Consider the following 24341-nt stretch of genomic DNA (forward strand, 5'->3'; position numbering starts at 1 on the left):
TCTGCCTTGCGTGGGCCCCTGAGGTGTGGCTGGCACTGACCTTCCATGTCCCCAGGGGACAGTGATACAGGAACCACAAAGGTTATGGCAGTGAGGTGGTGAGAAGGCTGCAGCAGAGGCCAGGGGATGCTTGAGACTGGAGGGATGGAGACAAGGGTGAAGGAAGGTGAGAGTGAACTGTAGGTGGGACCAGAAGGTATGATATGAGGTCTCAGTTTTCCTTAAGGCTCTGTCCTGACTAACGTGCTGAATGCCCTTGGGCAAGTCATGTCTTGCCCAGGTCAGTTTCTCCATCCATGGATTAGAGGTCCCCCTTTAGCTCAGAGTGGAACCCGTTTGTGATGGGTGCAGGCTGAGGCACTCCAAGTCCAACTCATGGGCACTGGGGAGCCATGGAAGTTTCTTGAGAAGAGGAGGGGGCTGGCTTGGGGATGTGCAACCCTTGTCCTCTGTTCCTGAGGTTCCTGTTCTCTGGCCCAGACCTGGGAACTGAAAGCACACTCGGGGAAGAAGCACATGTGATCTATGGGGCTCCTTCCAAAATCCAAACATCAAACAGCCTTCCCCAGGGCTCCCGGCTTTGCCTCTCGGTAGGTTGCAGGCTGATAGGCTGGGCAAGCCAGTTGAGGTGAAATGAACCCCTGTAACCTATAGGCAGCACAGGGAGCTAAGGAGCCGGGGAGGGCTGTTGAGCCCTGCTGGAGATTCTGCATGGGCCTGCCTGCTTCTCCGCAGTCTGGTTGTTAGGCAAGGGGCAGACAGGATGGGAAGTTCCCCTTCTCTCCCAAGACCTTCCCACTGCTGTCCTGGAATTCCACCATTCAACCTCTTGCATTAAGGCCTGGGCCTCCCCACATTCCTGTCTTTAGTTCTGCAGATGGCCTCTGGGGTTGGGAGGGTGTGTGTGTGTACAGGGTCCTGACATCTGCCATAGGGACTTGGGGAAAGTTGAAGGAGATGGAAGCCTGAGAGGAGCTTGGACAGGAGCTGTGATTGGACACAGAGCCCTGGGGAATCTGAGGGAGCTGGTGAACCTTTGGAGCTCCCCTTGGAGGGTCCTCTCTTTCACAGAAACTCAGCTCCTCCTAGAAGCCCTCCTGGATTAATGGCAATTCCTCAAGTGTTGGCCACCTCCAACCACACAAGTGCCCAGCTGGCAGGATTCTGGCCAGTGCTGGCCCACTGCCGGTGGGTGAACTAGCTGGCTCCTCACCTCAGGCCGGGATGCAGGCATCAGGGGTTGCTGGAAGCAGGCCTGCCTCCTCCTTTAAGAGTGGAGGGAAGGCCCTCCCAGCGCTGGGCCTCCATGGGCAGGAGGGCGTGCCATCCCTACCAGCCCAGCACCTCCCTCCCAGCCTGCCGTGTTTGGGTGGATGACTCTTGGTCCTTATACCATAAACACCAATTTGCAGGGCCCTGAGAGCCAAATGACTGTTTACTGTGTGCTCCAGAGACTCAAATAAAAAAAGAGAGAGGGAGAGAGAAAGAGAAAGACGTGATTGAGGAGCCAGCCTGGATCTAAACATCAATTAGCACCTTCTGACTAGCTTCTGTCCCAGCTGCCAGGCCAGGCGGTGGTGGCTCCCAGGCTGGGGCCCTCCCCAGGGCTTCCCCAGTGCCCTGGGCACCCCCCCACTACCACCACCTTGTCCTGGCATCTGTAGGGATGGACTTCTCAGTAGTATAGGATGCCTAAGGGGCCCAGACTGAGGATGTCAGAGCCATAGAAACAGCACCACATGCTCGCCTCCTCTTGGGAGCCCTCCCAGATGACCCAGAAGATATCGAAGGGGCCATCACCCAAATCTCTGGGTCCAAGGTGAGGGGTTAAGGGGGGGTGAGGGGTGTAGCAGGTGGGAGTGCCCTCTGTTAGCTGCTCCCCGTCCCCCTACTTTATGGTGGGGGAGGGAGGGAGAACATGGGGTAGTTTTGCCTTCATAAACTCACACTGGGGAGAGAGACCTCACCCAGTAGGTCTCAGTTTACCTGTCAGTGCCTATGAACAGAAGGGCTGGCAGCACTCCCACCCCTGCAGGGATGCTCTCTCATTCCTCCAAGCCTTGGACATCACCCTGGGAGGTTGTCCACAGGGACAACTTCAAGCCTCAAGTCCAGCTTCAGTCTGTTCAGTCCAGACTGAAGCTGGGCTGGAGGCTGGAGGCTGGAGGGCAGTGTGGGCGGGTAAGGTGTCCTGTTCCTGCTCAGGCCAGGAGGCCAAGGGGCTGCTGGAGAGGAAGCTGCTGACTGCCAGGATGCCTTGTCCTTTGGTGTCCCAACCAGAGGGTTTCACGAAGGGACACAGGTTTCTAACAGGGAAATGAGTCACAGGCAAGAGGGCCAAAGAGCTTGGGGAGGGACAGGGGGCTGGAGTGAGGGTAGGCCCCTGAAGGGGAGAGCTGAGGGACTGAGGCAACCCCAGGCCATCAGGCCAGACCCCAGGATGGGCTGTGTCATGTCCCTCAGACCAGACCCTCAGGACAGGGGCAAAGGCCTGGCCAGCAGGACCTTAAAGCCCATCCAGCCCAGGCTCTGCTGTAGGCAGTGTGGACCATCACTGTGTGGGACCAGGGAACCCGGCCAGGGGTCCTCAGCCCTGTGTACCAGGCTTGGTGATCCAGAGCTGGCCCTGCACCTGTTGCTCTGGGGGTCCCAGCCCTGGATGTTCTGGCCCAGCATAGGGGTGGGGGGATGGAGTGCTTCAGAGCATTCTTGAAGTGTGTGGAAACTGAGGTCCTAGGACCCAGAAAGTGGGAGTATGGGGAGGAGGGGGGAGGGGAGGGCCTGTGGGGGCCCCGGGAGGAGGGGGCTGGCCACACACCCTCCAGGACTTCAAAGCTGCTGCCCTGGGGGTGTGAGGTTTGCAGGGGGCTGGGCCAAGGGGGGCCCTGGTGGGGTGAGGCCGTACTACCTCCGGGCCTTTAATATGGTTATTCCTCTCCTATCTCAACTACCTGTGAACAGGCCCACCAGGCCCATTTCCTCCTTCTTCAGGGCTGGCGGGAGGGGCTGTAAACTCCCTGGAGAGGTGCTTCTGAGGCCCAGGCAGGCTGCCCTGTGTTCTGCCCTCCCTCTGAGTTGAGGGTAAAGGGCAGGGGCTGAGGGGCTGGGCCAGGGTTCATGGGGACATGCTGATCTTGGCAGGTGAGGGGGGCCCGCTGGGCTCTAGAGGGGGCTCCGGATAGAACATCCCACGTCAGCAAAAGGCAGGAGCAGAGAGGCCCTGGGGAGCCCCCCTCATCCCAGTTCCTCTGGCACTGGAGGGAAACTGAGGCCCCGGGTGGGGCTTGCTCCTGGCCAGCAGAGAGTTGAGAGTTTTGCCTCCTCATTCACACAGGCTCTTGTTAGCTCCCCTCGCCCATTTCCTGGGGCCTGTCCTGTGGATCTATGGGCCTCTTCTGGTGGGGTTCTGCCCCTCTCTGCCCTGGAGCTGTGGCGATGGGGAGTGGGAGCCTGGTGCCTCACCTGGTAGAGAGCTGAGACCAGGTAGGCAGAACCTACCTCTGCATCAGCCCCCAAGGTAGCTCCTTTCTTGTTTCTGGGTATCTGGGCTCTGTTCCCTTAGGAGGCCCGGCTCTGTCTGTCCCTGCTTCCTCTCTTGGCATCTCACCCTTGTGACCTTGTGGTTATGCCTCCACCCCCTGCCCAACCTGTTTCCCCTGCCCTTTCATCTGAGGAGCCCCTGGCGCCTGGTTCCCAACAGGTACCAATTAGGGCAACTCCTGCCCGTACCCTAACTTAGAGGTGCTGCACCATTTGTATTCTCTGTGCACTGTGGATGTGGCCCATAGGCAGCTTGAGTGGGGCACCTGTCATCCCCCACCTCCAGGGCCGAACCCCCGTGTGGAGTGTCTGACCTGGCTCTATTGCCTGGTGGGCTGTGAGGGCTTGGGGGTCCTCCCTGCTGGTGACTCACACCCGTGGGTGAGATTGGCCACCTGCACTCCAGTCTCGGACACTGTCCTGTGCGCTTAATCACTGTCTCCCTCTTTATAGAGTGTCTGCCTGCAGTCTGTCTGGACCTAGCCAACCCCTTGGGGCCCCATTTGGGAATTGCTAGTGGTCAGCTACAGTCCCGGAACAGTGGGTGACCTGGCCTGAAATGGGCCTGATGGTGAGGGAGCAGTGAACCCCGAGCCGACAAGGCCGTGGGCTTGGGGTGGGACGTTGGTGTGCCAGCCCGGGAAGCTGATGCGTGATTTGGAGTGTGAAAGCAGGGGCTTTGGGGGTCCAGAGCCCTGTGTCTGTCTCTAGTCCCTTAGCCTCACTGGGCCTCTTCTGGCCCTGTCTTCAGTGGCTTGGAGCCTCCAGCAAAGACCACTGTGGCCAGTAAGGTGGTGGGGTTGGTGTTCCCTGAGTCCTGTCTTGAGGGATGAAGCCATGTTTCCTTCTCTCCTCCCTCCCTCCCTCCCTTGATGGGTTCCCACTCCATCCACCAGGCAGCTCCCCATACCTTACCACAGCTCTCTCCCAGTGCAGGGCTCTGTGTGGAGTGGACATTCTTGCCCACGATGGGTCTGCACAGCCCTGTCCAGGACTCCTGCCCAGCCAGCCATGACTCTGTTGGCAGAGGGTGGCCCTTCATTCCCTGCTCTCAGGGACACCATGTGGCCCTGATGTCTAGCCACGGAGCCAGCCGAATTGGACTTCCCTCCCTCTGCTCTCAGCAGGCACGGGCCTCCCAATTACGAGGCTTCTGTCTGTCCCCAGCCCCCTCCCTTCCAGCATATGGCTCATGCAGGGTGGCTATGCTGGGCCTGACCTTTGAGAGGGTGGGGCTAGGCCTCCTCCCCTCAGCTCCAGCATCGTCTCCCCCCGGCCTCACCCTGTCCTAGCCTGTCCCTCCACCCGTGCCTCCTCAGCTTTCTCCCTCCTTGTGGGTCTGGCTGGATACCAGGGCAGGGTTCAGAAGTGGCGGTAGTGGTGGGGAAGGGGGCATGGAAGGACGCAGAGAGAAGCAAGGACCCTGCTCCGGGCTTGGAGAGATGAAGGTGTGGCCTTGAGAAAGCCACTCCTTCACCCCCTGGTTCCTGCAGCCTAAGTTTTCAGAGGCCCACCCAGCTCTGCATACCCCGAATACCCTGGATGGATGGATGCAGGCAATAGCCATGGAGGGACAACGTGAGGCTTCTGCCAACAGAATGCCTCGCTTGTCCTTGAGGCTCTCCCTGTCTGCCTTGGAAAGATCCCCACCCCACGGTTCTGAGCATGATGCCAGGATTTGGCCAACCATACATTGAGAGACTGCTAACCCCTGCCAAGACTTGCACTCCTGAGCTATGCCCTGTGGTGGAGGGGAGGCCAGGGGTCCAGTATCAGCTCTAGCCTCTGGCCTGAGGATGGACAGAAGCAGGAGGGAGCCCCTGGGAGTTCTTGGGTTCATGCAGCAGCTCTCTGCCAGTGAGGGATGCCCCTCATGACCTCCCAACTGGATTCCAGCTGCATGAGCTGGGCTTCTAAAGTGGCCTTTGCAGGAGGTAGAAGGAGACCAGGCCCAGAGATAAGCGGCTGCCTGATTTCCAGGCTTCAGGCTGGTGAGCCTCAAACTGAGGGAACATGTCTGGCCTCCCAAATAGACTGGGCTCCTAGAATGCCCCCTGGTGAGCTGAGAAGGGGACCCCACACAGGGGCCATGTCCCCAAGCCCAGGGAGCATGGCCACGTAGCTGGTGCTCAAATGTCAACTGAATGAAGCATGCTGTGGATGTCTGGAGAAGTGGCTTTCAGCTGACTTGGTGGACGTCCTGCTGCACCACTGACTTGCATGGGGTCTCCCCCCTGGGGCTGCCATGGTCCCCTGCTCACTGCACTGTACACCCCTGGCAACAGGCAGGCCTCCTTTTCCCTTTCTCTGCACTTCCACTGGGGTCTTCTGCCCTGGTCTCTAGTCTACTCCGCCCCAGACTTCAAGACCACTGGCTGTTTCCTCCTTTCTTTGGAGTGGCCATCCTTCTTCCTGCCCCTGGAATTCTGGCTCTGGAGGCCATTGCAGAGGCCCCAGGAGTCTCTGAGCTAAGCACGCCCACCCCACCTCCCATCGTGGCCCCTCCCAGAGGGTCACGACCAATCCAGGCCCCATGCCTTGCTGACCCACCACCAAAAATCCAGCACAATCCACAGGTTTGTTTGGTTGTTTCTTCTTTTCGTTTTTGTTTTTTGTTTGTTTGTTTTTACTTTCCCCATAGTTTGAAACTCACAAGCTATGACTAAAATAATTTCTTTCATAGAAAGAAAAAGAAAACAACAATAACACATCTGTTTGTCTAGTTCCTATGTATGGTGGATATAGCAGCATCGAAATAAAATTAAAACCAAAAATGCAAAATTCAAGGCAGAGGAAGGTCATATCCCTAGCGAGCCGTGCAGCTTGTCCTCCCCACCCCCCACCCCAACTGTCTCTTCCCCCTGCCTGGAGGGTAGGGCCTCGGGGACAGGGGGCTGGGCGACATTTCACAGTGGCAGAGGCTGAGGAGGAGAGGTCTTGGCATGGCAGCACCTGGCAGGAAGTCCCTGTGGGCATTGGTTGAGAGGTCCATCAGTCTCGCTCATTCCCAGACAGGATGGATGAGTCCGACGTGAGAAGGGCCAAGTCAAGCGGCCAACCAGAGGCTCCACAACAGTGGCCAGTGGCAGGTAGGTCTGGTGTACCATAGCCACAGCTATGGTCCGTCCTGGCTACGAGGGGCTGGGAAGGAGATCAGTCCTCTGGGGTCTTTGGGTCCTCTGTCTGTAGCACCAGTGTGGGATCATGCCTCGACTCCAAATCTCCCAAACAATCCAACCCAAAGTGAGCCTCCAAGGCAGGGTATGGAGCTGAGTATGACCTGGACAGCAGTGCAGGCCAGTGGCTCCCTTCTTGCCTTCCCCTTACAAGGGGTTGTGAATGAGCGAGGTGGACAGAGGTGCTAGGCCAAGAGGGAGGCAACAACAAGACTGGAACAGGAGGTTTTGCTCCTCTTCTGTGGATGCGATAGGGTGCAAGTGGGAATGTGAAGACACGGAGGAGGGAGAGCCAGGCACAGGAGCTTCTGTCTGCCGCACAGTAGAAGGCACAGCAGACCAGGCTGAGTGGCACCTGGCCGGGGCCTGGGTGACAGTAGGATGCCAATGGAAAGAAGGCCTGGGTGTCTGATGCCCAGCACAGGGCAGCCAGGCCAGAGCCAGGCCTCGTGCTCCAGGCCCTTTCTCAGCCTACGGCCGTCATGCCCTGTCTCCTTCACCCAAGCCCAGGTGGTTCTTGCGGTTCTGCAGAGCAAAGGCTCTCCCTGATAGGGTTCCTGGTTGAGAGCGTTGGTAGGTATCAGACTGAGGGAGGAGTGCCACAGGCCTCCAGGCACCTGAATCGTGGTAGGATGGGCCTCAGACCTTAGCGGGAGGGTAAGGGGACAAGATGCCCCCCACAGGTTCTCCACAGCTCGTTCTGCCAGGAGATACTGCTCTACACGACGAGGTCAGGTGGAGGGAAACATGTAGTCTTCGGAGGAAGGTACTGGCAGGCTAAATCCCCACCCCTGGAGCCCCGCCCCCAGAGAGGACCCCGCCACCCTCCAGGAGTCCCATCCCTGGAGTTTCACCCCAGGAAGGGCCCCACACCTGTCGGGAAGAACTCCATCCCCCTCATGAGCCTCACCCCTGCCCTACCACGGAGGACCCCGCCACCCTCCAGGAGCTCCATCCCAGAGCCCCGCCCCATCCATGGAGCAGTCCCCCGCCGCCGCAGGGAGGACCCCCAGCCCGGTGCGGCGCTCGCTACTTGCAGGTGTGCACGTCGTAGATGCGCGCGCACTCCTGGCAGCTCACGTAGCAGCACCAGTGGAAAACGCAGTGGCACTTCTCCCTGCGCCGCTCGGTGCGCGCGTTGTGGCCGCGACCGCAGCACAGCAGGTCGCAGCCGTCTATGCCGTGCGAGCTCACGTTGCAGGTGCGGTCGCGCGTGCCGAAGGATCCCGTCTCGGGGTTGGGCTCACAGAAGTTGGGCGAGGCCTCGTAGTAGACCAGGTCGCGCTCTGTGGGCACCTTGAAGTAGGTGTAGCGTGGCCGCAGGGTCTCCACCCAGCCGCGCGACTCGCGGTGCTTCTCCACCACCATCTCCGAGGCGCTGTCATACTTGTCCTTGAGGAAGTCACCAATGGCACGGAAGTCGGGCTGCGACCACCAGCAGGTCTTCACCTCACAGCTGCCCGAGAGCCCATGGCACTTGCACTTGAGGTGCATGTGGCTGGCGATGGCCTGCAGGAGCACACGAGCAGGGGCGTCAGGGCAGGCCCTCAGTCTCCCCACCTCCCCGTAGGGTGGCTGTACTCCTTGCCTGTAGTTCCCCTCCACTCACCTGGCAAACCCAGTCCCCCCACGTGCTCCATAAAGCTCCGGGGCTCCCAGGTGGAGCAGATGCCCCCTCCCAGCACCACCCTTCCGTGTGGTGCTGCAGTTTCTTGTGCCATGTGGCTCCCCTGGTAGACCCAAGATCCCTGGAGGGCAGGGCCTGGGAGGCCCCCTCCTGGGCTGGGTCCACTTCTAGGCCATCTATGTTGAGTGAAGGAAAGAAGGGACTGTAACGTGTGATACGTAAGCGCCGGGGTGTAGGAGGGAGGTCGTTCATTCTGACTGGGGAAACCCAAGACCTCCGTCTAGAGGAGATGTACATGGGCTGGGTGGCAAGGCTAGGGGCTGACCTGAGCACGGATAATGGTAGTGGCTTGAGCAGGGAACCTTCAGGGCCCAGGAAGCTGGTTTTATCGGATTGTAGGGGAGTTGCTGAGGATTGTGTGTGTTTCTCCTGTGGGCATCCCAACGTCAGGTTGTCTTCCCTTCTCTCTTTGGGGGAAGGAGTGGGGCTGGGGGTGAAAGGTCCTGTGGCATAATCAGAACTAAGGCTGAACTGGCCACTCTGATGGGCACTGGCCACATGTGACGTCCTGAGATGCGGCTGGTGGTCCAAATTGAGAAGTGCTGTTAAGTGCAAACCACATGCTGGGTCATATAAGTCCCCAGACTTCGTAAAGGAAGAGGATGTAAAATATCTCATTCAAAATTTTCATATTGATTTTTGCATTATTGCAATAACATGTTGGCTATATTGGGTTAAATAAAATTCATTATTAAAGCAAATTTCACCTGTTTCCTTTTAAAATGTGTCTACTAGACATCGATAAATCTAAGGCTTCATGTGGGCTCTGTGTCCAGATGCTGCGTCTACCCTGTCCCCCTGTGCCTGCTCTTTCTTCAACCCTTCCCTCTCACACTGGCACTTTTTTAGGAGCATCTGTAAATTACATTCCCCCACCGCAGTCCAGTTCTGTCTAATCGCCATTCTCTTCTCTTTTGTGACCAAGCTTTTCCAGAGAGGAGCTGCCACTTCCCATCTCTGCCTCCTCAGTCTCTTGTTGTAGTTTTACTTTTGATCAAAGTTATATATGCACATACTTTGAAAAGTCCAAGAGTTCCTAAGACCTATTCAGAAAAACAGGAGTTCGGTCCCCACACTCTCATTCACAGCACTTTCCTGACCACCTGAGGCAGCACCTTGTACCTCGACACCTCCGATAAGATGCTTGTCTTGCTACTTCTTGATCTTTCAGTGTTTGGCATTGTCGATGGGCCTCTCACCAGGGAGGTCCCATGGGACCTCACTCCACAACTCTGATGCACATTTCTCCCAACCCCCTTCCTACACTAAAATCTATAGCATAATTCCAGTTAGATCAAAATTTAGTGCTGACAGTATTGGGGCTGTGGTAAATGTCATACTTAGTTGAGCCACGTGCCATGATAGCTTTTCCTTTTCTACAAAACGTTTTGTTGTTGCTGTTTTTAATGTACTTATCACAGGTTCAGTCTCACTAACTCCTTTCGTTGTCTTAAATATTCTCTTCAAGACTTTCAAACACACCAGCTGATCTATGGATTTCATCTTCTTGGAGACATCTTTTTCAAAGGCCTTCTGGTAAATTTTGTGAAATGTGTATGTCTGAAAACAAATCTTTTCTACTTAAAGTTGAAAAGATGATTTAGCTGGGTATAAAAGTCTTGGCTTAAAATATTTCCCCCTCTCAGGATTGTGAAAGCATTACTCTATTTTATTCTAGCTGTCACTGTTGTTCTTAGAAACTCTGATGACATTTTGATTCCTAATCCTTTGCATGAAACCAGAGCGTTTTCTGGGAAGCTTGGAAGGCTTTTCTGTGTCATAGGCTGTGAATTTCACAGCGAATTTTGATGTGGGTCTTCCCTTTTCTTGTGCTAATCACTTATGGGGCCTGTTTTGTCTGAACTTCTGCTCTTCAGCCCTGGGAACCTTCTTGTCTTATTTCTTTACCAAATTCCTCATCTTCATGTTCATCATTGTCTTTCTTGGACAGATCCTCCATATGTTCTATTCTTTCCTATTTTCCACCTCCTTGTCTTTTTTTCTCTACTTTGTGGGAAGGGTGTCTCAACTATCTTCTAACCTTTCTGTTGAGAGTTTTGTTTTTGCTGTCCTATTTTTAATCTCTAAGAGCTTCTTTTTTCCCCTGAATGTTCTTTTAAATTAACATCCTGTTCCAGTTTTATGGATTCAGCGTTTTATCTCCCTGGGGATACTGATGGTTTTTTGAAGTTTTCATCTCTCTTTATAATGTCTCTTTCCCATAAGTTTGGGTTTTTTTTTTCTTTATTTTGGTCTTTACCTTTGTGTTGCTGGAGGCCTTCCTCAGATGTTCAGTGATCCTTGGCTGCCTGCTCATATTTGAAAGTGGGGTGCCAAAAATCTTGTTGGAACCTCCTGTACATGGGAGGGACTCATCTACTTGGGCCCTCACTGTAGAGTTATCTGGCCACATTGCTTTTGGGGGAACCCCCACCTCAATATCTTCAAGTTTCTTCTCTTGGGTTGGTCTGATTCTCAGGGGAGGATCTTCCATTTTCCTGCCTAGAGCATAATCAAGCTTCACTGTGGCACTAGGATATTAGGAAGACAAATGTGTATGTAGACACACTACTTTCACTTGGGTAGCCTCACCCTCAGCAGTCCAGACACCTTCTGCTTTACCCTTTTAAGGGAATAAGCCTCCAGACTTCTGCCATGGTGGTGGAGGGGTGCTGTCTGGATGCAAGAGGTTGGATAGAAGAGCTGGTATGTTAAAAAGTGCTTTTAAAATAGACTTTAAAATGAAAATGCAGCTCAGCATACACACTTTTTCCCCAGACCAGCAAATGACCAGTCTTTCTGTTTTCAGCTCCATATCTATCTCTACTTCTCAAGATATCTGATACTAGAAATTCCTTGGTTGATTCTCAGAGTTCTCTACTGGCTTAAGATTCAGCTTTCTTGAGTGTACTAAGATATTGAGTATTCATCTATCTGCTTTTTGTTTTAAAAATTCTGTTGCCATTGTCACCTTTTCTGTTTTCCATGTTCTCAATAGTTTATTTATGTATCTTAAAATTAATTCGTTGTCACTTTAGTGGAGTTCTAGGAAAATGCAGAGGAAAATATTTGTATTTTGTTTGTCATCTTTAACTGGAAACTCCCATTCATTCTTCAGGTCTACAATTTCTATGGGATTCTTTCCCAAATCTTACATTTTAGCTTTGTGAACATAAGTAAGCATATTTTTTCTCATAATCTATGTCTAATAATTCCAGTATTTGAGTCCTGTTTCTGTTTTTTTTGTTGTTGTTTTGTTTTGTTTTGTTTTGCTGATTATCACTCATTTAACAGGTTATCTTTGATTATGTGTTGAACATTGTGTTTGAAAAGTTTTTTGTAGAAAAAAAATTCAGCCTAGCATAAGGTTATCATCCTCCAAAGAGGATTTATCTGCTTTCTCCAGGTACATGGGGATACAAGCAATTTGGGATCGCCTTAATCCATTCAGTCTAGAGATTTTACTAGCCTGTACATGTGCATAAGGGCTTGTCTACTTCTGATTTTCCTTTACTCCTCAGGATCCCAGCCTAAACCGAGGAATTTTTTCCTAGACATAGCACCTTTGGTGGGCCCCTTTTAGCTCTGTGAGGCTGCTGGAATTGCAGCTCAGCATATGCACTTTTTTCCCAGACCAGCAAATGATCCCTGGACAAAAGCTGCCCTAGGCACCAGGTTCAGAGTCTTGTCTTCTCCTGGACTTTGGACTGCTAATTCCTCACTATATGGTTAGTTATTTGACACTTAACAATTATTTTATGGAAGTGTAATATACATGCAAAAGTTTATATATCATAAGCATGGAATATGACAAAATTTCATAAATTACCAGCCTCAGAACACCAGCTCCTCAGAAACTCCCACCATGCTCTGTTACAGTTGTTATACTCTCCCCTCTCCAGGGCATATATTCTAACAGCATCTCCTTGATGACTAATGATATTGATCACCTTTTCACATATTTATTGGACATTTCTAGATTTTCTTCTGTGAAGTGGCTTTCCATTTTTCAGCCAACTTTTCTATTGGGTTATCAGTCTTTTTGTTCTTTTTAAACTATAACTTTCATATACTTGTTGGGTATATATACTGTGAACATCTCCTCCTGTGTGGATTGCCTTTTCAGTTTCATTGCCTTTTCAGTTTCAGTTTCAATTTTTATAAATTTTAATATAGTCCACATTATTACATTTTTCTTTCATTGTGAGTGCTTTTTTGGCCTGTTTAGGAAATCTTTGCCTACTCCAAGGTCACAGAGATGTTCTTCTATGTTTTCTTCTAAACATTCTTTGTTTAATCTTTCTCATTTGGAAATGGGAAATTGATTTTTTTACATGATGTGAGGTAGGGGTCAAGATTAATTTTTTTCCACATTGTTATCCAATTGACTGAGCACCATTTATTGAAAAGACCATTTCCCCCTCTGCTGCACTATCTTCCCTGTGATAAATCAGGTAACTTATACAGGTGAGTATTCTATACTTTTAAAGGGTACTTTTTACATTTCTTCCTACATTTGTACCTGTCTTTAGCCGGAAGATTAATGTGAGTCACCTAGTTCCCTGTTGCTGGAAGTTAAGTGTGCACTCTTCAGCTCTCTTCAGTGCCCTGGTTCCACTGGCCAAGGCCAGGGCCAACTCTGCTGAACACTTTTCAGTCCCTACACATATCACTTCCTATCAGCAGTCCCCCAGTGAACCTCTGACTAAGTTCACTAAGCCCCGTTTTCAGAAGGGCTCACAAAGCCCTGTACAGCTTGGTCTCTGCCAGCCTTTCCACCCCCCAAATCTTTTTCTTCCTCTGTTCTCCATATTCTACCTGGACTAACTCACATGCATTCTTTTACCTCTGAGCTACCCAGAGGCTCTCCTGGCTTCCCTTCACCTAGATAACTGCCAATTATTCTGCTTGTCTCCACTCACCACCTCTGCGAGAAGTCTTTTTTGAGACTCCAGCCTGGGTCTGACCTCTCCACCATGTCCAGATCACCGTGTGTGTGTGCATTTCTTCATCATAGAACTTACCACACTGTGGTGTAGCAGCCTGGCTGTCTCCCTCCCTGGATGTGCAGAAGCTCCTGTAGGGCAGGCCTTTCTCCCATCCCTCCTTCCGTGTGACCCCAGTGCACAGGTGGACCTGCCATACTGTGGGAATGCCCTAGACCTCGTGGAGCAACTGGACAGCCCTGTGTTTCAGACACCGCTGGGCAGGAGGTGAGCAGACCCCCAGCCTGGCCACCATATGCATCCCTCCCACAGCCCACCACCCTGCCTACACCATGCCATACTCCTCAAGGGACCAGGGCACATACCCTTCTCAGAAAACTTCTATTTCCCAGGGACCCGCAGGGGTGTGGTCTCAGGGCTCTCGGGTTCACAACCCAAGATGGGGGCGGGGGCCGCGGACGTACCTGGCGCCCAGCTTCATTGTTGTGGCGGTTCATGGCGGAGCGAGCGTCTGGTCGGTTCTCCCGCGCGTCTGCGAACTCCCGAGACACCATCCCTCCGAACTCGATGTCCTCACTGCAGCCGCCCCACTTCCAGCCCTCACCGGGCGAGCCCTGGTGGCGGCTGCTGCAGCCGCAGATGGCAGCGGAGCCCTCGGCGCACGAACGTGTCACAGCGAAGGCTACGCCAGCGGAGGCGATGGCGTGCACGAACGCGGACTCCCGGGTGGCTGCGGAAAGAGGCGATGTGGTTGGCAGGACCCGGCAGGGCTGAGGTGGAGGGACTGGCGTGGGGGCGTGGCTGTCTCTTCCCGGGCTGGGTCCTGGGTACTCACAGTGGGAGTGGGGTGCTAGACTCGCAGCCCGGGAACCGCGGTACAGTCATCGGAGTCGGGGAGGTAGGGTTGCGGTGGGACAGGAGCGCGCGTCCCCGAGGGAGGACCCAAGGAGGAGGGAGAGCTTCCCCAAAGAAAGTATACGGAGGGCTAAGGAGCCCAAGGCAAGATGCTGGACATAACTTGTCATGGAGAACAGCAATAACGGCTGAAATCAGAAAGTCAGATCATAACCAGTGCTGGTGAGGATGTGGAGAAATCAGAACGCTGTACACTGCTGGCTGGAAGGAAACTGGTGCTGCCGTTGGAAATGGGTTTGGCAGCTTCTTGAAAACATACACCTACCCTATGACCTGGTCATTCACCTCTGAGGTATTTACCCTGGAGGAAACCTGTGTCCCTGCAAAGACCAGGAAGCCAATGTCACTGCAGCTTTATTTGTAATAGCCCCAAACTGGCAGCTCCAAAATGTCCATCAACAGGTGAATGGATGAAAACTTGTGGCGTAAAATAAATAAGTCGTGGGTATGTGATGTACAGATGGTGACTAGAGTTAATAATATTGTATATTGGAAAGTTAAGAGCGTAGATCTTAAAAGTTCTCATAAGAAAAAGTCTTGTAACTGTGTGGGGTAATAGATGTTAACTAAACTTATTGTGGTGATCGTTTCACAATATTTACAAACATTGAATCATTATGCTGTACACCTAAACTAATATAATGTTATATGTCAATTATATTTCAATTAAAAATTGTGGCACATCCATGAAATGGAATTCTATTTAGCATACCAGGAAAGAGAGCATGGATGAATCTCAAAGCAGTCATGCGGATTGATTAAAAAGCATACAAAAAGGGGTCCTTCTAGTGTCCCACCAACCCATGGTGGAGCCCCCGTGCCCAGATGTCCTGGTTGGAAGCTTCCCACAGCCCTGCCCAGGTCATGGCTCCTGGTCCACATGCTGCCCACTTGTGCCTCTTTTTCTGCCTGCACACCCTTCCCCTCTTCCACTCTGGACACCAGGTACTGAGAGGCCCAGCTGAAGGGCTGCCTCTTCTGGAACCTTCCGAAGGTCAGTGCCTCCATTTGCACCTCGCCTCCTGCTGGCCCCACATGCTTGGGTCTGGAACTGAATGCCTGCCGGGAACCACATCCAGGCTGCCTCTGACCTGGTATTGGAGCTGCTGCCTGCATGCAGCCTTCTCTTTCTACACGTGGAGAAAACGAGTCAGGGGATGTGGCACTGGTTTTCAGAATGCCAGTGGGGGATGGCTGGAGCTTGGGAAGGAAAAGCTGGTGGGGCCGAACTGGGTGAGACAGGCATGTGAGGGAGTCAAGGGAGGCCTGCCTTGGCGAGGCCAGCTGCAGGGGGTCGCTGGGTGTGGGAGGCCTAGCCTGACCCTGGTAGACAGAAGCCTAAAGGAGCTGGTCTCAAAGGACAGGCAGGAAATCGACAAAGGAAAAGCAGGGGGCAGGGGTATTCTGCATGGGGAGGCCCACAAGGGCAGGGCCTCAGGTGGGGAGGGGTTGGGCTGGCAGGACCAGAGGGAAGTACAGGGCATGCGGGGGACAGCCTGGAATTTGCAGAGGCTGGACTTCCAGCCAGGCTTCCCCAGACGGGATGAATGAATGCATCATGCCTCCTGAGTGTGTGTAAATATTTCTTCAAGGGCACCAAGCCACGATCCGCTCCAGGTGGAGGACAAGGTCCTGGGGGTGCCCTGGGTCCTGTGTGAGCTGATAGGACTCACTCCTCGACTTGCCATTCCACATGTGTGTGTGGGAGTAGCTGCTGTTTGCCAAGCCCTGCTGGAGAAACATCAGGGAGCAAGATGACCTCGTGCAGCTTACCTGCTGATTAGCAGGAATTTTAAAATCCTAGGTTAAAAAAATGCTATGGGCTGTGGAGTGAGCAGGAGAGATGTAGGAACAGGACCAACTAGGACCTTCTGTGCCAGGCAAGGGGTGTGTGCCCTGCTGTGTCCCTGAGCTCCTCGTGGGCAGAGGCCCCACTGCAGGCCTGGACACTGCTAGGGCTCCAAATGGCTACAGGAGAGTTATCAAAGGGGGCTGTTGTCTCCTCACCCCACATCAGTGCCCTGGAGGCTTTTTTCCTGGGACGGGGAGGGACAGGTGGGTTTCACCCTGGGGAGTGAGTAGAAGTTTCGGGTTGCTCCCCACACTTCCTCCAGCTGCATGGTCTCGCCTGCTCCCAGGTTTGCATCTGAGCAAGTGTGTCCCAAAGCTCAGGTGGCAGAGGCAGGAAAATGGTAAGAGTTCCAGCCAGCAATGTGCACACACTCAGACTCATTCACACAGCTTCGTACACATCCACACACACCTGCCACTGAAAAGAGCACATTCACTCCTATACCAAGAACACACAGTGTGAGATGTGTCTGAGGAAGTGCCCTCTGCACGAGCCTCCCGATAGCTGTCAGGCCCCACCCTGCTTTTGGTGACTCTTTCTGTGGATTTGCCAACAGTTCGGGATGGTCCTCTGCAGGCCCCGGCCAACCTGTGTACTCCCCATGTTTTGCCCAGAGCAGGCCTGGACTCTTGCTGCTTTCTGGAAACTCCCACGTGGTAAACACCCAGCCACAAACCCAGAAAGGGACTCCCCATTTCTTCCCTGTCAGCCTCCCACTGACAGCTTGGTTGGGGACTGCCCAAGTCTGAAGGCTGCTCTGGCCTCCCGAATTGGCACCGGCCCATCCTGCGTCTCCTGGCTCTTCACCATGAGTCCAGCCTGCAGTGTCTCCCAGTTGCGCCAGAAGAGGTTCCTAGTTGGGACAGGCACCTCCAGCTTCCAGCTTCCCCCACCCATCCACACACATGTAACACACACACACACACTCTCACTCTCTCACCAATATATGTATGCATACACACCCACAGACACAGAGACACACACGTAGGCACACACTGTTACACAGGTATGCACGCACATGTCCATACACACACTCACACATACTGTAGGAGGAGCGCTTTGTCCAGCGCCCACCTGGCCCTGCCCAGCCCTTCTCCAGTTCTTGCCACTGTGTCCTTGCTCGGCTCACACACAGGCTGACTCTGCCCCACCTCCTGCCCTCTCAGCCCTGTCCACCGCTCCCTGGCCTCCAGCCACACTCAGCCCTCGTCCGTCCCTTGCGTTCTTCCCAACTGCTTCTCTGCTCATGTGCATCTGCCATGTCCCCATCCCTGCTCTTTGAGGCACAGGCCAGGGTCCTGACCCTACAGTCTGGGTTCGGTCCACGCCTGGCCCTGGAGCCCTTGGGCTCCCCAGGTACTTCAGGAGCACCTTCTTACATCCATTCTGCCTGAAAGCTCCCTGAGCTGGGGGCTGTGTCCTGTTCACCTTTTGTTTCTAACCTGGAGTCCCAGCCCATCCCACAGATGGTTGTTGGGGAGTGAGAGCCTGGTCAGAGGAGAGGGCCCGGGCCCTGGGCTGGGGCAGGGAGTCCAGGAGGGTCTGAGCTCACCTGGGCAGGACTACCCCATGGGACTTGGCTCTCTGCCCCTCTCTACTCAGCTTCTCCTTGAATGAATTCAAGACAGCTCCCCTCACTGTTCCCTTTCCCAAAGGTCAGCCAGGCAGCTGCCTCCTCAAGACACTTGAAGCCCCTGCCCCATTTTCCTTTTATAATACAACTGATTAGTTACAGGCCAGCCTGGAGCCACCTTCTGCTGACTCAAAGCACCATGAATAAACAACTGCATGGGCACAGACCCCTTTCCTTCTTGTCCCTCCACTCAGAAGAGCCCCTGCCCTTATTTTGTCTTCTCAAGGACTCAGGTTGTCCCCCACCTCCAACGCCTCAGAGGGTGGGCTCAGATCCTGATTCTCACCCTTCCAGGGCCCTGGTCTGGTATCTGTCCTCCTGCCCATGCAATGACCCTGGGTTAGGGTCTGTGAGTTGGTGGCCTGGGGGTTCCTTACCACCCCTCCCAGGGCAGGGTAGAGCCAGTATGTCCTGGGCATTCCTGGAACCCACTACACACAACCTGGTGCCTCCCCCACTGCACCCCCTCTGGTGGCCCTTCTCAAGACTCAGATTCTCCAAGCCTTGAATATGCTCCCCCAACTCCCTCTGAGTCTGCGCCCTGAGGGCCCAGGGCTGGTTCCTACAGGAGGATCTGCCTCTGCTCTAGCCCCTCCTAACTTCCCCTTCTCCAGCTTCTGAGATAAGGGGAGAGAAAGCAGGCCTGGGGCTTTGCTCTGCCCTGAACAGGGCTCAGAGATCTCTGCTTATCGAGCTCAGGTAAACAGTCCAGGGCTGCCAGACACACTTGAGGGGAAGGGTGTGTGGGGGTTGGGAGGGGTGTTCCCCCTTGAACTTGGAGGAAAAAGAACTCATTCCTGCCCTGCTCTGTCACCAACTAGCTGTGTGACCCTGCACACTTCTCTTTCCTTTGGGGGCCTCAATTTCCTCTTCTGCTAAATGAAGAGAGTGCCTCCTCACAAATAAAGTCCCGAGGGCCAAGGACACCCTGGAGCCGGCCTTTAAATTGCTCATGAGAAAAAGAAGCCTTTACAAAGGCCACGAGCCAGAAAAACTTGAGGTGGTTCATTCTGGCAAAGAAAGTTCCTTTTAAAATTGAAGACACAGGTCTTTAAGTAGTTCCCCGAGATACTGATCAATCACAAAGGGAAAAACTGAAACTCTGCACTGGAGAAATCTGACAGACCCCGCCTTACCAGAGAAATTGGGGTTGCGGTCACCAGCAACTGGACAGAAGACGGATGGATGCCACGTGCCTCCTAAGACGAGGCCCCCACCAGGACATTCCACCTCCTTTGAGACATTCTAACCAAAGAATCGTAACTTGCATCTAATTATCAGGAAACATCAGACAAACCAAACCCAAAGGCCTAACCAAGCTCCTCCCAGTCTCAAGGGCATGAAGGGTAGGGCTGGGCTGGGCTTAGGGACCTGGGATGGGATCCTGGACAGATAAGGGACATTGGTGGAAAATTGGGTGAAATCTGGGGAAAGTCTGGAGTTCAGTTAGTAGTGACGGATCTTAGTTTTGATGGATCTAGCTGGGTTTGTGTGATGTCAGCACTGGGGAGGCCTAGGAAGAGATCTGGACTCCTGCAGTATTTCTGTAAGTATACAATTATTTCCAAAGAAAAAGTTAAAACACATCCTGAGACTGTGCAGAAGGAAGACCCCCTGAATGCCCCGGTGGCATCCCAGAGTGGTGGGGCTTTTAACCCAGGAATCCATGGGCAGGCTTTAGGGGGTTCTGAACCCTGCCAAAATCATGAGCTGGAATTCCAGGGCATGTCTGAAAACTCATGTGTTTTTCTGCATAGATTGCTTTTATCAGATTTCCACAGGGGTTTGAACCAAGAAGGTCATGACTGACTGGCTGGAGTAGCCTGAGTTTACAGAGGAAGGGGGACAGGGCTCCCCTAAGGTCATGGGTGGGGCAGGCACAACCAGGGCTCAGACCAGGGTCTGAAGCCCAGCAGCTGCCCCAGTTACAGCAAAGTTTTTAGCCACAGACAGCAGCCTTGTCAGAGATTATACAACACAGGCAGCTAGGGAGGGGGAGAGAGAACCATCCTGCCTGTGGGAAGAGAATTGCATCTTGAAGATGAGATTGGAAATACCTCTGTCACCAGTAAAATGTCTTCTTTTGAATGGGCTATGGCAGGTCAAGAGAGGAGGAGGGGACACGGGCTATGAGAGGGGGCTGCCTAAGGACCAGTGTTGTCAATTTACCAAGTTGCTGCGGTACAGCCTGCATGAGCTTTTTGAGCTATCTCAGTCCTGCTCTGTTCCAGCCCAGGACTCTTAACCCACACTGAAATTAGGGCTTGGGAGAAGGAAGAAGAAAGGGAATCTTGTAACAAAGTTTTTCTGTAAGACAAGCATCTTCCATTGAGAAAACCATCTTCCCCAGAAACTTGATGTTGTCTCATTAGCAATTATTTATTGAGTTCCTGCAAAGTATCAGTGATATACCCTTCCTTTCATTCTTCTACCATCTAGCCATCCATCCATCTACAATCCACCCATCCATCCATTTATTCTTCTACCATCCATCCATCCATCCATCCATCCACCCATCCAGGACCTGAGACCCTATAATGAGCCATACACTAGGAATATAAAATAAGTAAGATGCAAGGTGCCCATTCTCAAGAACCAAGGTAAGAAGTCTGCAAGAAAGTGGATTGCTGCTCTATCTGATGAAATGTCTAACAACCCAGGCTTTCTGAAAGGTTGAAGGACCTACCTGTTCTTGCAGTAATCAAGCACAAACTGGATGACCCACTGTTAGGTGGAGGGAATCCCTGCACTGGGAAGGAGGAGGGTGAACCAGAGGAATCCTTGCATTCCTTTAGTGGGAGGCCCTGCTATTGCAAGTCAGGTTCCTTGCTTTGGGCTGTGCTGAGTCACCTGCCTTTGGGAGCTTACAGTTTATGATGAAGAGAGTAAGGGGAACAAGGACACACAGTAGGCTTGGCAATGTGAGCTCTGGGGCAGGCCCGGGATGGATGGGTGGCTGAATGGATGGATGGTGGATGGGTGAATGGATGAAAGAATGGGTGGATGGTGGAGAGTGGGTGGGTGGGTGAGTGGATGGATGGATGTGTGGTGGTGGACAGAGGATAGTAGGTGGATGTTGGCTGGATGATGGATTGTTGGAAGGGTGGATGAATTGTGGATGGATGGAAGGGTAGAGATAGAGTCTGGGGCAGGTGAAGGAGTACTATATGGCGAGAGCTGGGAGTCTGGGGGAGGGCAGGGGGAGTCGCCTGGCAGGGCTGCATCGTCACTGAGGCCAGCCCAGCCCTGGGTACAGGGGTTGAGTGTCACATGTGAGATGGGCTTTGGCAGTTGCTTCACTTCCCTGGGTCTCAGAACTTTAGAACTAGAGGGATTTTAACAAATCCTGTCTCCAGATTTGGATTTCATAGGCTTGGCAAGTACTAGAAATTACTTGGGGACTGAAATAGGACTGCAAAATGTTGTTACTTTTTTGAGAGAATAAGACACATAAGAAATGACTATCATAATTTCAGAAAAGGACCTTTTAACATTAAAAAAGGATACAGTTCCAAAGTCCTATATGCTGAAGAAAGTTCAAAAAAATTATTCCAAGGGCCTCGCCTTTCACATTTCACCATGAAGCTGGTGGTTGGCAACTACTTATTGAGCACTGACCGTGCTCTAAGTGGACAAGAAGGCTGCAGCCTCTGTCGCAGAGCTGATTTTCCCTCTGGGAGATTACCCAGAAGGCCCTTTTATCAGGGATTGATAGGAAAGCACCGCCCAGAGGCCTCCCTGCCCTGGGCCCTGCACATCTTTTTATAACTACTGAGAGGACTGGTCCAGACAGAAAGAGAGGGCTCCTCTCTGCTGAGCCACCACCATGGGCCCTGCAGGCCCTCTCAGTCCCAATGATGTGTGAAGGCTTAAAATGGGTCAGCCCCGGTCCCAGGCTGCCCAACAGTGAGTAACGAGCCCAGACAGGGGTCGCAGGAGAGGCTCCTGCACCCCACAGCAGTGGGTCCCATGATCACCAGGCTGTTTCAGTAGTTGCAGCTTTCAGGAGGTGAAGGGCCCACCTTCCCTGCTGGGCTCCATACTTCACAGCCACAGGGAGTGAGGAGAGGCCCACCTGTCCTCTCCTGGAAGGGGAAGGCTATGGAGGCCTGATACCAGATGAGAAGGAGGGGATGGCTGAGGGCTCCTGGGATAAGCCCGTTGGCCTGAGGGGGCGCTGGAGCGCTTTTCGGAGGATAGAGTGTGACTCCTGGCAGTGAAAGTTCCTGGAAGGGGATTGTGGTTCAAATTCGACCACTGACCAATGAGATCAAGCTCCTGGGTGTTCTATCTGTGGAGTTCACCCAGTGGACCCTTTGAGAAGCTCTGCAGGTAACCAGGTGCCCCAGCAGTGGTCACTGCAGACCTACCAGTAGACCCAGGCCCACTGTTCTGGGTGGGGGGTGTCTATATCTGTAAGGAGTCCTCTCGTGATTCTGATGCATCCCTGAGCTGAACTCAGGCTCCATTATGGTCTCAGATGCCTAAGCCCACTCCTCTGGAAGTTGGCCAGACCCAGGAGGTGTTTAGGAGGGAGGTCCCAGGACAGGATTCTGCAGGGAGAGGGGAGGAGTTTACTGTGGCAAGGGTGTCTCTGACACACTCCCCCCCATTAGAGGGACATGGAGGTGGCTAACACGGAGGGTCTCACATACTCTCCCTGCTCTGGGCTCCTGCAGTGGGCTGTGCATCTCTGGCCTGGCTCCTATGTGAAGTGAGGCCCTGGGTCACTGGGGCCTGGCTGCTATCATCTGGTGGCTGGGTGGGGATTCAGCCTGGGGCAGGGTGGGCTGTGACCTCCTCTTTGGGAACTGTAGGACCTGCCTGTCAAAGCCTCCTCCTGGCTGAGTTCTGGCCTGAGGGACAGCCCTCTCTCTCCTGGGCGCGCCTGCCCCGTGGTCCCTGGAGACCTGGGGCTCCACTACTTCCCTGGGCAGTGTTGACTTTTGGGTCAGACTCCCTGCCTTGGTGCTGGGGTTGGTCAGCAGAGAGGGTGCAGCCCTAAGGCAGGCTCCCTTGTCTCCATGGAGACCCCCTCTCCCCTGTCAGGACCATGGCTGCAACCCTAATCACCTGCCCAGGGTGGGGAGTCCTGGACCCCAGCCCCATCACTCTACTGCCCTGCAGGGAAGTTTCTCTCTCGCCAGGTATGTGAGGAGAATCCCCCATCCTACAGGCTTGTCCCCACTCAGCTGGGGGCCCTCTGTGAGTCTTCCCTGGCATTCCAGGTGAGGAGTTCTTTGTGGCAGCTGCTGGTGCTCACAGTTGGACAGGACTACAGAGAGGCCAGGTCAGGGCAAATGGCTCCTGTGGGCCCTGAGCCTCCATGGGAGCCTCTGTGGGGGCCTCTCTCTGCTCCCACCTGCCCACAGAGCATCACTGGCAGGACACAGAGAGAACTCAGCGCTCTCACTCATGCCGCATCCTTAGCACACACTCAAGGGCAGCGACTGTGGCTCCCTCTCAGGCACCACTCAGCTTCCTTGGGCCAGGCCTGGGCCTCTGCACACCTGGCAGGTGAGAGGCTGTAGGAGGGGGAGGATGCAGAGAGGCAGGTCCAGGGATGGCCACCCTCCAAAAGACAAGCAAGTCCTGCAGTGCCTGTGCAAGTGCAGAGAGGTCAGCAAATGCTCTGTGTCTGTCTCCCTGGCCCATGAAGGCCTCAAGGGCACTTTTAGAGCATTCAGAGGTTGGCACCTCTTCCCCCTACCAATGCCCCAACATGAGGGAAGGAGAGATGGGAGACTGGCCTGAGCCTCTAGCCGGCAGTTTGCTCCCTTCCCACACAGCCCACCTTCCTTGGTCTCAGAGCTAGCGGGGCGGCCAGGAGGGGGTGTCGCAATGGGCAATGGCATTTGGTAATCCCGTTGGCCCGTCCTGCACAAAGCATGGAGCCACCTGAGAGCGGAATGCAGCTTGCGCCCCGCTAGAGCTGCGGCCCCTGACACTGCCCGGCCGCCAGCACGGCCGGCGTCCTGATTACCTGCTGGGGCTAATGAATCTGGCTTTGTGAGCCACTGTCACGCCGCGTTAGGCCCACAATGGCTCTCGATATTTTATATGAATTTCCCCCCTCGTCGGCGATTAGGCCATAGCAAGCCAGTCATAGCAACCGGGAGGTATGCGCAGCCCAGGGGCCTGGGGCGCGAGGGGAGCTCGCTATTCACACGCTTTAACACAGCACTCCCGAGGGCGTGTGAATCGCCAGCAGCATTTTCACTTTTCTCTTGTGCTTAATCTTGTCGTCGTCGTGGGGATATTGTTTTCTGAGCCGGGCGCGGCAGGGTGTCGCCGGGGTCTCTCCTGGCCCCTTTACACACACCCCCAACTGGGGAGAGTTAATGATATACGGGGGAGGCCGCAGAGACAGCCGGAGCTCCCCAGCCACCGTGAACCGAAACACTTTCCGATGAGGGTCAGGGGTTGCAACCTGGATTCAGGGATGCCGGTTCCCTCAAGGGCCCCTTCTTCTCTCTGACCCCTCCTGAGCCCTGTGGCTTGTGCCGTCCTGGCTGTCCTGCCCCGGCCCCGTGCCTGCACGCCGGCCCTCCGCAGATCAAGCCGGGACACACAGGGAGGTGGACAGACCACC

General features: G+C 53.8%; 1 protein-coding gene across 1 annotated transcript in view; it reads right to left on the reverse strand.

Annotated features, from left to right (window-relative positions):
- Positions 1 to 7745: 7745 nt before the first annotated feature.
- WNT3A (Wnt family member 3A) overlaps positions 7746 to 24341 on the reverse strand; it is a 46622-nt gene continuing 30026 nt past the window's right edge. Inside the window, exons 3-4 of the mRNA XM_060092650.1 lie at positions 13814 to 14079; positions 7746 to 8225 (exon numbers count right to left, since the gene is read on the reverse strand). Coding sequence (XP_059948633.1) covers positions 7746 to 8225; positions 13814 to 14079 — 746 coding nt within the window. The remainder of the gene's footprint in view (positions 8226 to 13813; positions 14080 to 24341) is intronic.

The sequence above is a fragment of the Mesoplodon densirostris genome, chromosome 3, assembly GCF_025265405.1.
Source record: "Mesoplodon densirostris isolate mMesDen1 chromosome 3, mMesDen1 primary haplotype, whole genome shotgun sequence".
Lineage (NCBI taxonomy): Eukaryota > Metazoa > Chordata > Mammalia > Artiodactyla > Ziphiidae > Mesoplodon > Mesoplodon densirostris.